This window comes from Lepidochelys olivacea (genome assembly GCF_965140295.1).
Source record: "Lepidochelys olivacea isolate rLepOli2 genome assembly, chromosome: 4".
NCBI lineage: Eukaryota > Metazoa > Chordata > Testudines > Cheloniidae > Lepidochelys > Lepidochelys olivacea.
The window spans coordinates 102,821,585-102,837,472 of record NC_140414.1 but is presented as its reverse complement, the minus strand read 5'-3'; the positions used below and the strand labels follow the sequence as shown (position 1 = coordinate 102,837,472).

The 15,888-nt window shown below is 41.2% G+C and overlaps 1 protein-coding gene and 1 long non-coding RNA gene across 8 annotated transcripts in view; one reads left to right on the top strand and one right to left on the bottom strand.

The window, feature by feature from the left end:
- LIMCH1 (LIM and calponin homology domains 1) overlaps positions 1–15,888 on the top strand; it is a 314,351-nt gene that overhangs the window by 280,033 nt on the left and 18,430 nt on the right. For 5 of the 6 annotated variants that reach the window (XM_084626956.1, XM_084626953.1, XM_084626954.1 and 2 more), the window contains 5 exons: positions 2,791–2,883; positions 5,240–5,344; positions 7,259–7,395; positions 10,120–10,244; positions 15,008–15,131. In XM_084626956.1, coding sequence (XP_084483082.1) covers positions 2,791–2,883; positions 5,240–5,344; positions 7,259–7,395; positions 10,120–10,244; positions 15,008–15,131 — 584 coding nt within the window. The remainder of the gene's footprint in view (positions 1–2,790; positions 2,884–5,239; positions 5,345–7,258; positions 7,396–10,119; positions 10,245–15,007; positions 15,132–15,888) is intronic. The other variant, XM_084626952.1, reaches the window with a different exon arrangement.
- Positions 5,211–15,478, bottom strand: LOC311519901. 2 transcript variants are annotated; one of them, XR_014711413.1, is made up of 3 exons: positions 15,415–15,478; positions 5,765–5,891; positions 5,211–5,324 (listed from the first exon to the last, which is right to left on the bottom strand). It is a non-coding gene; the product is annotated as an uncharacterized lncRNA (long non-coding RNA). The 2 variants fall into 2 exon arrangements; XR_014711414.1 differs by lacking the exon at positions 15,415–15,478 and adding an exon at positions 7,329–7,383.

The window sequence follows — 15,888 nt, the reverse complement described above, 5'->3', positions numbered from 1 at the left end:
AGCAATGTAAGAGACTTGGGGGGGCTAATTTCCTGTCCTGACTGAGTGAACCGTGGTAGTGGCACTATTTTCCAATCTGGAAAGAGAGAAGTTGAAACTTCCTCATGTCACTCAACAGTGAGCCAAGAGAGCAACATTGACTGGCTCCAAGGAAGCCTTTTGTTCTCTTTCCTAGCAAGGATGATGGCACCAGGAGAAAGAATGAGGAGTACTTGTGGCACCTTAGAGACTAACAAATTTATTTGAGCATAAGCTTTCTTGGGCTAAACCCCACTTCATCAGATGCATGCAGTGGAAAATACAGTAGGAAGATTATCTATCTATCTATATACAGAGAACATGAAAAAATGGAGGTTGCCATACCAACTCTTAACAAGACCAATCAATTAAGGTGGGCTATTATCAGCAGGAGGAAAAAAACAAACAAAAAAAACACTTTTGTAGTGAAAATCAGGGTAGCCCATTTCAAACAGTTGACAAAAAGGTGTGAGTAACAGTAGGGGGAAAATAGTTTTTAGTTAGTGTAATGACTCATCCACTCCCAGTCTTTATTCAAGCTTAATTTAATGGTGTCCAGTTTGCTGTTTCTCGTTGGAGTCTGTTTTTGAATTTTTTTGTCGAAGAATTGCGACTTTTAAGTCTGTAATTGAGTGTCCAGGGAGGTTGAAGTGTTCTCCGACTGGTTTTTGAATGTTATAATTCTTGACATCTGATTTGTGTCCATTTATTCTTTTGCATAGAGACTGTCCGGTTTGGCCAGTGTACATGGCAGAGGGACATTGCTGGCACATGATGGCATATTATCACATTGGTAGATGTGCAGGTGAACGAGCCTCTGATCGTGTGGCTGATGTGGTTAGGTCCTGTGATGGTGTCCCTTGAATAGATATATGGACAGAGTTGGCAATTTTGGCAATGGGCTTTGTTGTAAGGATAGGTTCCTGGGTTAGTATTTTTGTTGTGTGGTGTGTGGTTGCTAGTGAGTATTTGATTCAGGTTGGGGGGCTGTCTGTAAGCGAGGACTGGCCTGTCTCCTAAGATCTGTGAGAGTGAGGGATCATCCTTCAGAATAGCTTGTAGATCCTTGATGATACGTTGCAGAGGTTTTAGTTGGGGGCTGAAGGTGACGGCTAGTGGCGTTCTGTTACTTTCTTTGTTGGGCCTGTCCTGTAGTAGGTGACTTCTGGGTACTCTTCTGGCTCTGTCAATCTGTTTCTTCACTTCAGCAGGTGGGTATTGTAGTTGTAAGAACGTTTGATAGAGATCTTGTAGGTATTTGTCTCTGAGGGGTTGGAGCAAATGTGGTTGTATCTTAGAGCTTGGCTGTAGACAATGGATCATGTGGGCTGGATGAAAGCTGGAGGCATGTAGGTAAGTATAGCGGTCAGTAGGTTTCCAGTATAGGCGTTTATGTGACCATCGCTTATTAGCACTGTAGTGTCCAGGAAGTGGATCTCTTGTGTGGACTGGTCCAGGCTGAGGTTGATGGTGGGATGGAAATTGTTGAAATCATGGTGGAATTCCTCAAGGGCTTCTTTTCCATAGGTCCAGATGATGATGATGTCATCATCGTAGCACAAGTAGAGTAGGGGCGTTAGGGGACGAGAGCTGAGGAAGTCTTGTTCTAAGTCAGCCACAAAAATGTTGGCATACTGTGGGGCCATGCGGGTACCCATAGCAGTGCTGCTGCACCAGGAGAGAAGCTTGAGGTGGAAGGTAATAAAAATGCAGGTTTCCATATTTAAGAATAGATTGCTTTTGACCAGTATTTCATTCTTGAGCTTAGTCTCTTTATACCTCGTACATTTTTATTTCTATTTGTTGTTTACACCATTCCAAAATTAAATCATATTAGGTGGAGTCGATTGCATGGTTTGTCTGGTTATCAAATTGATAATAAACAAATTTCTTATGGGTCAGGGGTTTGTGTTCTCGGTATTTTTAACTGTTGTTTTGCACAATATTTTGGAGGAAGGAGGTTACAACCAAAGTGCAGAGGAAACAGTGTGACTTTGCTGTTCCAATACAGATAAGACAGTTTTGACACCACAGCATTTTAAAGAGCTCTTTGAGAGATTCTCTTTTGATTCAGAACACATGCAGAGCTGGGGAGATTCAATTCTCAAGAAATAATCCCATCCAGGAAGAAAACCAACTACTCAGCTAATCATCATCTTATCCACTTCTGACCTTTATACATTGTCTATTTATCGTATGAGCCTACATGGTTTTTCATCTTTCATTAAATTGTATTAGCAGCAGCTTATCTTTATTAGATTAGTGCCAAAGCTAATATTTACAAAGCCAGTTAAATTCAGAAGCTATTTTAGTCAATGATTAATGCAAAATCCTTGTTTTAAATGTATTGGAGTGTTTTGATAGCTTTTTTCAGAACTCTTCAGCTCCTCATAAGCTATGGTTGTTTTTAAATGCTGAAAATAAATTTCATTTTGAACAGCATCTAGCATTTGAAAACTCCTAACTAATCAGACTTGATATAGCACTTTAAGTGTCCCTGGTGCTTTACAATAAGCTAAGAGTACTAAACAACATAAAACTTCCCTAGGGGACCGGGGGTTGGGAGGGAAAGGAAGAGAAGTTTGTTCATGTTCTTGTTTTTACATTGCATGCCTGTTTTCCGATGAGCCAGTTTCTAGTGGGTCCAGTTTCCTGATACATAGCAAATATTGCAGAACATAAATACTGTCTTTTAACCATTGAATTGAAACAGATAAAAAGAACCCCCTATTAAGTTTCCTATTAAATAGATTGTACTGAAATTCTGCACAGGAGAGGTACCAGAAGGAGCAGGACAAGCTGAAAGAAGAATGGGAAAAAGCACAGAAAGAAGTTGAAGAGGAGGAGCGTAGATACTATGAGGAGGTATAATGTTCAAAAGAAGCAAGTTTAAGAAGTGATCTTGCAGTTCCAGTGCAGGGGTATCTTGCTTCTATGCATTTTTAAAGTGTTTTGCTAGTGGGACTGTCACTTAGAGACTAACCATTTACGATGATCCTTTATGTTAGAGAATTTACATCTCGGCAATGGAAATGTCAGAAGCTCACTGTTTAATTATTTTTAATTTCCATGCCTTTGTTTTGTCCTGTGCTCAAGTCATCCCTTTGTCCTGTTTCAGTGGTGCAGTTAGCTTGAACAATGTTTATGTCTCTTAAGTTGTCTTGTCACATTCATTGTATGTTTCTAATCATACTTTTATGTACAGTAGTTAGGCAGATTAACATCGGATACTCATTGCTTGAGTAGTAAATGGCATACTCATGACCCTGATGAGAGGTAAAGCATCTTTCTGAACTCTCTCTGCATTTCTCATGCACCCATCACCATAATATCTAGCCACCATGCATTATTTAAAAAATAATTAAATGTTATTTTAGGAAATCTGTCTATGCTACAGATGAATTGACATAGGAATGTAGGAGAGAGGAGGCAGAAGAATAGGTTAAGGTGACATTAGACAGGCATTCCCAATATGGATGCGCATATCAATAAACACAAGCATGTACTTGGCCAGCAGCAGCAGTCATGACTTCCCCAGTTTACCACCCATGACACACTGGCATTCATACTCATATAATGGGGCTGGTGGTGAAGTACACTAGAGAAAATTATGATGAGCTTTGGAGACCGAACAAAGCTAGGCAAATAGGCAGCACAATGGCAGATGAAATTCAGTGTTGGCAAACTTAAAGAAATGAACATTGGAAGGAATAACTTCAGCTAATTTTATAATAATAATTCTGTCCTAGTTGAAGAATGAAATGGAAGATAATACTGAAAAATATTACAATGCCATTACACATCCTCACATCCATAACACATCCTCACTTGGAATACAGGATCCAGTTCTGGTTAAGGCATCTCAAAAAAGATACAACACGAGTACATAGTGTGCAGAGAAAGGCAATGAAAATGACTAGAGTCATGGAGCAAATTTAAAACTGAGAAAAGGAAAAACTTCTTACGGAATACACACCTATCAATTAAACACCCTGCTATTTGATATTGAGTCTAGTAGCTTAGTATTCCATGTCCAGCAACTTTGAAGATCAGGCCACTTACGTAGAGATCTAAATATGGATTTTTAAGCCTAACTTTATACTCTTGCTTTTGAAGATCTTACTCCTGGGGGAATTCTGCGCCACTGCACATGCACAAAATTCATGTGCCCCACAGAATTTAATTTTTTTCTGCAGAAAATACATTCTGCCCCAGAAGTGCTGCTGTTCCACCTTTCTCCCACCAGAGACCACTCTGGTGCCAGAACAGCTAACAGCATGAATGCAGTAAGCTGTTCTGATGCCACAGCAGCCTCTGGTGGGCAAAAGGTGGAACTGCAGCACATCTGGGGCAGAATGTATTTTCTGTGGAGGGAAAAAGAAATCTGTGTGCACGCAGTGGCACAGAATTCCCCCAGGAGTAAAAGTTCATCACAGCACCTAGCCTGTGGAGCCAGGTTAGGACAGAGTGGGGCACATGGGGCTGCTGGGGGGGGTCACAAACTGGGGTTCAGAATGGCTAGTGGAGGAGGACAGACGAGGGCGTGGGCTCAGGAGCTAGTGGGGTGACAGCATTTAGCCAAGGACTGAATGGGAGTGGGGGTGCATGGCCACATGGGGATGCGCGAGCGGGGCTGTGGGGACAGGGACAGATGTGCCTGACTAAATGGGAGAGGCTTGGAATCTGCATGGGAGAGGCTCTCCGACCCCCTAAGAATCCTGCCCCTGCCCCCACAAAAAAATCTGTTCCATACTTCTCCCCAACAACCCTCCTGGTTCACTCCAGGGTCGTTCCCTCTCCCTTACCTCCTCCACTGCCCCTGACACTCGCAAACCTTTGCACTGCTTCTCACCGGTGCAGGAAATACAATTCTGTATTGTAATTTAAATGAATTACTCGAAGTTCTGTATTAATATGCCTACTAAGGAATCTATTTGTCAAAAAAATTACCAGAATATTATTTTTGGTCTGCATTGTTACTGACATACTTGCTGACAGATATTTTGAAATAAATTACCAAAATAATTGAAACTGGCATGATTATAGAGTATCATTTTGACAAAATATGCAGAATTTTGCAGAATTCTTAATTTTTTGGCACAGAATTTTTAATTTTTGGCATGGAATTCCCCCAGAAATAAGATCTTATCCAATGTTCCTTTGGCAAGCTTCATTTTTAAATCTCTCCTCTTCCTCCTTCCTGCTCCCACCTCTCCTTTAGGAGCGCAAGATAATTGAGGATACTGTAGTTCCGTTCACTGTTTCTTCAAGCTCTGCTGAACCCCTTTCCACTTCTTCCTCTGTCACTGAAGGAAATGGGACAATGGTGAGTGTCTGACAGAACTGGAGTGTAAATTAGGAGGTAATGAAAACGGGGCAGTAAAGGCAAAACTATGTTCAGTGTGGAGTTAGATCATTCCCTTAAGATCAGTAGGGTCTAAGAATGGCATAAAAGGCAGTTTGTTTCATGAAGCACCCCATCTTACTTTTAAAAGCACTTCTCAATAAGCGTAGTTCACTTTTAACTGATAAAAATGTGCCCAGTTGTAAGCCTCTAAGCACTATACAGTGTGTAAATAAAGTGTATTATTATAAATACAGAGCCAAACCCCAAAGCAAGCTACCACCATCCTACTTTAGACAAGAGCAGGGTTAAAGTAAAAGGGGCCAGGAGTTCCACAGCTCCCCATTAAAAGTAGATGGTGTGTTCCCGTTCCTCCCCCTTTCTTTGGTGAGCATTACTCACCTCATTGCTTCCCCTCTTCTTTGACTGGTACAGGCAGACGTCACCCTTGTATTTCAATCTACTTTGACTATCATGCGAAGACCGAGGAAATCTAAAGTTTTCCTTTAAAACATGGAACCACTTCTCTCTAAAGCAAGATGGAAATAATACAGGAATGTTCAGACTCTGATCCTCCCATGGCTCCTTGTGCACCCAGTGCCCACAAAAGGCTAGCCTGACACATTCAACTAGGCCATGGTCTCCACTGCCCAAAACAGGGTGTGGTTACTGCAAAAGAGCTTGCTGTAAAATTCTAATAGAGACAAGGCACACTTTGTTTTTACTTCATTGGAGGTTGTCAAGTTCAACACTTTAATCACCCCACATGGCTTTGACCTGAGCTAGCTACTTTGAGGTAAAAAATAGTGGGTTGTCTCCATTAGGATTTTACCGTGAGATAGCTAACTTGAATTTGCTATCCTGATGTAAAAACACCTTTTTTGGCAGTGGAGACAGCCTTGGGGGCCTGACAAAGTTCTGGTAGCCTCCTTGGGCTGCACAGATTGTCTACAGCTCTGTGCGCTGTGGACCCACCCCAGCACACCCCCTACACCAGGACTTGAGGTAGTCTTCAAGAGGCAGTCTTATGACTACCTACCACAATACCTGTGCTGGGGGGATCCTCCCATGGCTGGTTACAGGGGTTTTAGGACTCCTTTATATGGTTCTGGCCCTTTTGCAAGGCACAGGGAGGCCAGATGGGGGGTAAGGAGCACATCCCTGGTACATGACAGCAATCAAGAATAGCTATGTTTTGACTTCTGGGAGACTAGACAAGTCTAGCTTGTAGTTATTGGTAAACACTCAATCAGATCCCCCACATGGCTTCTTCTCTTTTTTCATTCTAATGCAGAAGGAGATGAGCATTTATCATCCTGAAGGCTATGCTAGACAGTACCTTTAATTTATTACTGTATTTCAGTACTGAAGACCACATTCTACTCAATTACTGAATTTCTCAGGCAATGGAGCGTGTGAATAAATACTCATTTTGCTTCCCATGGGGTGCCTCAAAAACACCTCACCCGTGACAGTGTATTGACCAGCTTTGTTTTTGAAGCTTAACTTGGAAGCCCGAGGAATTTTGTAACCGTGTTTTGAATGTCACATTATCCTTCTGTAATGACAATCTTCCGATTGGCACCACGTATGGCTTCTGTGTTGAATAAATGTTGTGCTCTCTGGAGAGGAAATGCCCTTCCATAATTTCCTTGTTACAAGTTCAGTAAAATCATGTTAATTTTTCTAAACACTGTCCCAATCAAATCCAAGGTCAGTGTCAGTAAGGTCAAATAACTTTTGCTTTATGTAACACCGTTCATTTTTCCTCAAAGGCATTTCCTTTATGTGTAACAAATATAGTAAACTGAGGGACAGGCTGTATTGTTCTCATGCATTTTCTGAAGTTAAGTTCAGGTGAAGATCTTTACTATTATCTCACTTTTTTTTTTGTAGAACATGATGGAACTGAGTGACTCTCAAGAGGAAGAGAAACAAAAGGAAATTAAAAGACAGCAGAAATTACCCTGGGAGCAGGAGGGTGCATCATTAGCCAAAAACAAGAAAAGTGAGCCATGCCTGGAAAAGAAAAGGTGTGGGTTAATCAAGGAATTTTAGACAAGTGAATGTACTTGTAAGGTTGTCATCTGGGCTCATAGCAAAATTGTTTTGATGTACTGTGCTCAGACTGGGGGTGTGGAAGTGCTTTTAACCTCCATTCCTACATATTACAAAGCTACCCTGGCCTGCAATCTGTCTTCAGCTGTTCTTCAGCTCCTTCAATCTGTAATCAATCCAGAGATCCCTCACCCTTACCAGACTTCCACTTGACCTTTTGAGGTCCCTCTTTTCTACTGGGAAGATACAATGGAATGTACCAATGTTTATACTTTTAAAACAATATTTGGTTATCTTTCCTTGCTTTTACCTCCTCTCATTTAATTTCTTTATTCTTTTCCCAATGTCTTTTCCACCTTCCACTTTCATTTTTGTCTTCTCACTTCTGTTCCCATCTTTCCATCTTTCCCTTACTCTTGAAACCCTCTGTCTCTCACTCTCCTCTTTTTCTGGTTCTCTGTGATCCCTTTCTAAGGCCAGAAGGTAATACTCTGATCATCTAGTCTGACCTCCTGTCTAGCATGGGCCATAGAACTTCCCCAAAATAATTCCTAGAGCATATCTTTTTTAAAACATCCTATTTTGCTTTAAAAATGGTCTGTGATGAAGAAACACCATGACCCTTGGTAAGTTGTTCCAATGATTAATTACTTCCACCATTAAAATGTACACCTTATTTCCAGTCTGAATTTGTCTAGCTTCAACTTCCAGTCTTTTTTTTTTTTGCTAGATTGAAGAGTCTATTATTAAATATTTGCTCCCCATGTAGGTACTTAAATACTATAATCAAGTCACCTCTTAACCTTCTCTTTGCTAAGCTAAGTAGGTGCTCCTTGAGTCTGTCACTATAAGGCATGTTTTCTAATCCTTTAATCATTCTCCGGGCTCTTTCCTGAACCCTCTCCAATTTACCAACATCCTTCTTGAATTATGGACCCCAGAACTAGACATGGTATCCCAGCAGCATTTGTACCAGTGCCAAATATAGAGATAAAAGAACCTCTCTATTCCAACTCGAGATACCCCTGTTTATGCATCCTAAGTTCACATTAGCTGTTTTGGCCACAGCATCACACTGGGAGCTCATGTTCAGCTGATTATCCACCATGACCCCCCCAAATCCTTTCCAGAGTCACTGCTTCCCAGGTTAGAGTCCCCCATCCTGTAAGTAAGGCCTATGTTCTTTGTTTCCAGATGTATACGTTTACATTTAGTGCCATCCTTCTGCACCCCTTTAGGAAGTTCCCAAGTCCTCACTCATTAAGGAAGAGCGGTGCATCCTTCAGGGAGTTACCGGACCCCGGTCCCCTTACTAGCTATTCTGTATAGTTCTGGAACAACACACTCACTCATGTTTGGGTATGGGGTGCTGGAAGGCTGACATTCCTACTGAGGCAGGGTTAAGGTTCTTATGTGTAGTCTGTGTTGTACAGTGGCTGTTCTAGTGGTGAATTGGGCTTCTCTGGGTGGAGGAGTAAAAGATATTGTACTGCTGGGGCTATTTACTGCCTGTCAAGCACCCCCTTGTGGCCAGAGGTTGCTCCATACACCCTGCTTCTGTGGCAATCCTGTCTCTTCAGGGCTCCTTGAAGAGCGCACAGTTCAAAAAGTAATTCAGACAATCCCAAGGGATTCCATTTATTTAGTCTTCAGGTGCACACTGGCCCTCCAGGCTCCAACCCTCATCCAGTGTCTCTCTCCCAGTAGTCCAACACAAAGTATTTCAAAACAAAACACAAACTCATGCAGACTTCAGCCCAGTTTCAGCTGGGCACAGTCCCCTCTATCTGAGAGTGTGTCCGTCTGTCTGTTTCCCAGTGCCTCCTGCATGGAGTTCGTTCTTCTCCCTGTCCCCAGGCCTTTTCAGGTAGACCTCTCTCCCCTGCTTCTTGGGCAGGTCTCTCCCAGGCCTCCCTGCCTGGAGAGCTTTCTTCAGCTTACTGTCAGGCTTCCTTCTACCTCTGGCAGTCTCAGCTACTCTCTCACCAGGCCTTCCCTGCAGGTTCCTGCTCCCTTTTATACTGTATTTAAATTACTTGATTCCCCTCTGGTAGGGCTCGTCTGGCTGAGACCCAGAAGCTCCAGCCCATGGGGAAGCCACCCTGTGGCAGATATGTTTAGATACTTTCCCTTTTCATTTCTTGGCTTTTATGTCTGTGTGTCAGGTATGCTATGTATAGAGCAATCTTAACTCACAAGTATTGCAGTGTGTTTATGTGCTAATTTCTTAGTTTAAGAAAGGATCTCCAACGTAGCAATAGCCACTTTCACCGAACCAGGATCTTCACTCCTGAACTGGCCAGACGGTTTGACAAGGAACAGGATTTTCAGTGCTGGTAGCTGTTGCTTTCACAAAGACAAGGAGCTCCTGAGCAGGCTTAACATTATACAAAGAGCAAGACCATTGACATAATAGCTGTTGCTTTGTCAAATATGCCATTCTATGATGCTGTTACAGAAAGGCCTTCAGGGCCTGTATTTAGCAGTATGTCAGGCCAGCAAGGAGAGTCAGCATAGATTACCATCTCAATTTATTGCCAGTTCATGATTATTACTCACACCGATCTATTATTGCTAACACACGGAAACAAATACCTTTTGAGCATAAGAGGTTCACATACTAAAGCACAATAATGAAATGACACTCTAGTTGACATTCCTCTTAGCTTTGTGTATACAATGTGATTTGTTTTTATTAGCAGTGTAAATAAAGTGCCCACAGAACATCCAGAGACTATTCTTCAGAGGGGAAGTGAGCAGGATCACCAGGTGTCAGTGACAGAGCACAGCTCACATGTCATACTGAATCTACCATTGACTCAGGGTAAGATTCCAAACAGTCCAAAGATTGATTTTGTTTGTTTGTGTTTGTCAAGGAAATTTCACAGGTTCATAGAGTGATTTAATCAAGAATATTAGTCAAATGAAATTGCAAATTTCCAAAATAATTTAATCCGTGTTATTGCTGCGGGATTTAAACTTTTCCCAGGTTCAAAATCTGTTTAGTACAAGCTAAGATAAATGAGTTTAAGTGGTAACTGAACTTTGGATCCTTGGCATTACATGCCATGGAAGGCTGAGCACTTAAACTCCAGCTGAGAAGCTAAATAATCAAAGTCTATGTGTGCACAATAGTTATCTAAAGTATATCCTGCAAATATTATTTAATAACAAAAAATTCATTAAGACAAAGAAACGGTTGCCTAGCAATAGCTCGATCCCTTCCAGAACATTGAGCTAAGCAAAAGTCAAACTTCTGAAAACCAGGAAATACAGCCAAGGTACCCATGCACACTTAACTCTGCCCCCTGAAGCAGGCAATAGCCACTGGGAATTAACTGCATGAACTCCAGCTGCAGTCACTATGTTAGATGTAGCTGTATTGAATAGCAGAGGAATAGTTGGAGCAACTTGAAAGATCGGTAATTGTGATATGAGGAAACCTGGGGATTAGTTTGAGGAGCATCGTAGAGCTGTGATTGTGATATAAAGAAGTTTATTCTCAGATTTCCACTGAGGGTGGCTTTCACACTTCAGAGTTGCTAAAATGTATGAACTTAATGAAATGCTGTTTTTGTTTTCTGGGGTCTGTATCTCGGGAGCCCCTTGATCAAATGACCCCACATTTGGATCACTGACCCTAACCTACCCTACACTCCCATGAGGCACTGCAAATTTCAAGACAATTCATGTAAGCACACAGATTTTAGAGCACTAAGAAGGATTGTACTTTTAAAAAGAAGAAGGGCTTCCCAATCTTAGCTAGAGCAGAGCTGGTGCACCATTATAATAATATATGACATTAGAAGGAGAATCGAAGGGAGGAGCTCTACATATCCATCAGCAACATTGGGCTTACTGCAGAGGGTATGGGGAAGATCCCCACCCTGAGTCATTTTTTTTTAGGTGACAAATCTGAGGAAGTGTCCCAGATTAAGGTGTTGATTGAAGTGATTTTGGAACAAATTGATAAATTAAGCAGTAATAAGTCACCAGGACCAGATGCTATTCACCCAAGAGTTGTGAAAGAATTCAGATACGAAATTGCAGAACTACTAACTGTGGTATGTGACTTGTCATTTAAATTAGCCTCTGTACTAGATCACTGGAGAATAGCTAATGTGATGCCGATTTTTTTAAAAGCCTCCAGAGGCGATCCTGGCAATTACAACCTGGTAAGCCTAACTTCGGTACCAGGCAAACTGGTTGAAACTGTAGTAAAGAATAGAATTATCAGACACATAGATGAACGCAATATGTTGGGAAGAATTAACACGGTTTTTGTAAAGGGAAATCTGCCTTACCAACCAGAATTCTCTGAGAGAGTCAACAAGCATGTTGACAAGGGTGATCCACTGGATATAGTAAACTTACATTCAGGGCTGTGGTCTACACTACCGCGCTAAATCGATCTAAGTTACGCAACTTCAGTTACGTGAATAACGTAACTGAAGTCGATGTAGTTCAAGCCACTTACTGCAGTCACTGTGCTATGTTGACAGGTGAGTGTCTCCCATTGACTTCCCTTACGCTTCTTGAGGAGGTGGAGTACGCAAATCAATGGGAGAGTGATCTCCCATCGATTTAGCATGTCTTCACCAGACCTGCTAAATCGACACTCACTGCATTGATTGCAGCAATGCCAATCTACCCGTAAGTGTAGACTTGCCCTCAGAAAGCCTTTGACAAGGTCCCTCACCAAAGGCTGTTACACAAAGTAAGAAGTCATGGGATAAGAGGGAAAGTCCTCTCATAGATCAGTAACTGGATAAAAGATAGGAATAAATGGTCAGTCTTCACAGTGGAGAGAGGTAAATAGCAGGGTCCCCCAGGGATCTGTATTGGGACCAGTACTGTTCAACATATTCATACATGTTATGGAACAAGGGGTAAACAGTGAGGTGGTAAAATTTGCAAACAATACCAAATTACTCAAGATAATTAAGTCCAAAGTTGACTGCGAAGAGGTACAATGGGCTCTCACAAAATTGGGTGTCTGGGGAACAAAATGGCAGATGAAATTCAGTGTGGATAAACGCAAAGTAATGCACATTGGAAAACATAATCTCAACTATACATACAAAATGATGGGATCTAAATAAGCTGTTACCACTCAAGAAATTGCTGCTGGAGTCGTCATGGATAGTTCTCTGAAAACATCCACTCAATGTGCAGCGGCAGTTAAAAAAGCTAACAGAATGTTAGGAACCATCAGGAAGTGGATAGAAAATAAGAAAGAAATGATCATAATGCCAGTCTATAAATCCACGGTACGCCCACATTGTGAATACTGCAGGCGGTTCTGGTTGCCCCATCTCAAAAAGGATGTACTAGAATTGAAAAAAAACTGTAGAGAAAGGCAAAAAAAAAAAAAGATGGGGTGTGGAACAGCTTCCATATGAGGAGAGAGTAAAAAGACTGGGACTGTTCAGCTTGGAAAAGAGACGACTAAGGGAGGATATGATCGAGGTCTATAAAATCATGAATGGCATCGAGAAAGTGAATAAGGAAGTGTTATTTACCCCTTCACATAACACAAGAACCAGGGGTTACCCAATAAAACTAATAGGCAGCAGGTTTAAAACAAATATAGTGAAGTATTTCTTCACACAGTGCATAGGCAGCCTGTGGACCTCATTGCTAGAAGATGTTGTGAAGATGAAAAGTATAACTGGGTTCATGGAGGATGGGTCTATCCATGGCTATTAGCCTGGATGGTCAGGGATGCAACCCCATGCTCTGGGTGTCCTTAAACCTCTGGCTTCCAGAAGCTGGGACTGGATAACAGGGGATGAATCACTCGATAATTGCCATGCTCTGTTCATTCCTTCTGAAGCATCTGGCACCGGCCATGGTCGGAAGACAGGATTCTGGGCTAAATGGACCATTGGTCTGACCCAGTATGGCCGTTCTTATGTTCTCTGATTAACCATTTCTCCAACACAGCTGTTTTTAAAAGCTATTCGTTCAATTGTAGATATGGAGGTCAATTTTGTCTTCAGATATCTTTTTAAAAAACTCAGTTTAATGGAATTGAAAAATATATATAATTTTTTATTATAAGCATTGCAACCCAAACACTGAAGGCCGGTACAAGGTCTGGATAGCTAGAAAGTGAAAAAACTTGCCTGTAAAGAAAACTGAAATTGGCTAGTGTGCTTTCATTGTTTAATCTGAGATAAAAGAAAAAAGTAAACAATGTGATCAATGGTAAAAAGTAAATTTTGTTTATGAATTTATTTAAGTTTCTGACCTTCATGTTTTGATGTAATGAAACTTTGGTTATCGCTAAAATTGAGGTAAGAGAATGGGATTAAACTATTTAAATTATTATTTGCTCACAGTTTAAATTTGGTAGGTTTGTATATCATATGGGAACTTCATTGTATGTTTATTAAAGGCTTCTATACAGATAAAAAAAGAAAATACTGTCCTGTAGCGTATTCCTGTACACATAAATAAAAACTGACTTTTCAACTAACACATTTTAAGCTGAGATAAGCAAACTTCAGAAGGTTTGACAATTTAAGTTTGGGTAAACATCCAACAGTTCCGTTGTTTATCTGAACTCTAACCAGACTTTTTGAGGCTCTCCCCAACTTGTCCACCAGTGGTCTTTTGATAGCCTTTCTCTTGCCTTTGATCCTTTAAGTTTCCCAGCTCTCTCGCCAGTGCCTTGATGGCTCAATGCCCAACAGGGCTCTGCTTTTCTTGATGATGATCAGTTACCTACCTTTTGATATGACACCCCACCCCCAGATGCTTGGATTGTTCACATGAAAGTCTGCATGCCTCTACTGTCCTTGCCTTTCTGAAGGGCGGAGACCAAAGGCCCTTTTTCTCTCTCTCCCTCAAATCCATTTAGTTGGTGTCTTCAAGCGGAGGCCTTTCCAGGCTTTCCTAACCTATGAGTAGCAAAATTCTTCAGGAGAAGCCTAAGCAGTCCTCTCCCTTCCACTCAAAAGACAAGAGGTATCTGGTGTGACAAGGTCTAGCAGGCTCCCTAGACATCTGAATTCACCAAATACTGGCCTAGAGCACATTCACTGAGCATCCCGTGGGCCACTGAGTGGCTGTCATAGCTGATGAGCCTGATGAGATGATCCAAAAGGCAGAGGGGAGTCACAGGGAAAAAAGGCTGTTGCTAGGGCTACTGGGCCAGTGGGAGTGAATAGCAGACACGAACAGCCCACATTCCTTTTATTAATGCCTAAGTTAGTTCTCTCCAGTTTTTGTGGGTCAGCACCCTGTATACATAACTCTTGTAGTTGTCTGGAAGCTTGGATGCACCAGGACCATTGACGAGAAACATTTTGTTTTGGCTGTATGAACCTATTTAAGTAGCTCAACTGCAGTGCTCCTGTATTTATTCCTGACTGGAAAATATACTGAACATAATCTGGTGCCTCTTCTTACAAGCATTAACAAGACTGTATTGGCCTTATTTCTCTATGTACAGTAGCCTGTTTGACTTCCATGCCCTACTACTTCTTTTTTTTTTGTACCCACAAGTTGTATTGGTTAAAAATAATCTTCTCAAATGGTTTTTATCTCAAGTATTCAGTTTACCCCACTCTGTAACTTCAGATGTGTCGTGGAATCAGCAGTTGTTAATGAAACAGTCACCACACATTTCAGAAGAAGTTAGACAGAAAACATCTCTGGATCAGAGCACAGGCCAGCAGGCTAATTCCCCAGGCGAAAGGAGAAGGTGGGTCATGGACCTTTGCTTGATAGCCCCTTTTACCCATGATGAGATGTCTTTCTAAGGGCATTATAAATAAAATATAGTGTAAAGTTTGAGAAGTTTTGTTAACTCTAATTTTCTTTTTGGTGCTATCCAATGTGTTTCATAAGTTACTTTAAAACATGCTATTTTGTTGGACCAGTGCTGATTAATCATACCATGTATAAATGTTACTAGTTCCTGGTTTTCCTACAAAACACCTACCTTTATTAATTTCAGTTCCTTCACCTGTTTTCTCATAACTCACCTCTCTGTTGAAGCCCATACCCCAGCTGCCATTAATCCTGTGACTTCTCTGTAGCTCTTTAACCCCTGGAATGTATAGAAGTTAATATATTATGTTTGTGTTAATTGTATACTGACTATGCAAAGTGGCAGAGTTAACGTTGCTGTAGGAACCTGGGGGAAAATTCTGACCCCATTGAGATCAATGGCAAAACTCCCATTGACTTTTGAGAACCTAATTTCTCAGCTTTTAATGATGTAATACTCATCTTTGCATTTCATAAGAAATGCAATCTGAGTGAAAGTAGGCAAGGCAAGAGTGAAATATCAACTAACTTTCTTCTGATGCTGAAATAGTTTCTGGCTGCTACTTTCCATTTCCATATTCTTTGTCTTAAAAGATATCTATATAGCAACATTCTGAAATTTAAAATAAAAGATTAGTCATTTTTTTCTGAATCTTCACTTTGACTTCACTTTGTTTCTCTGGTACTTT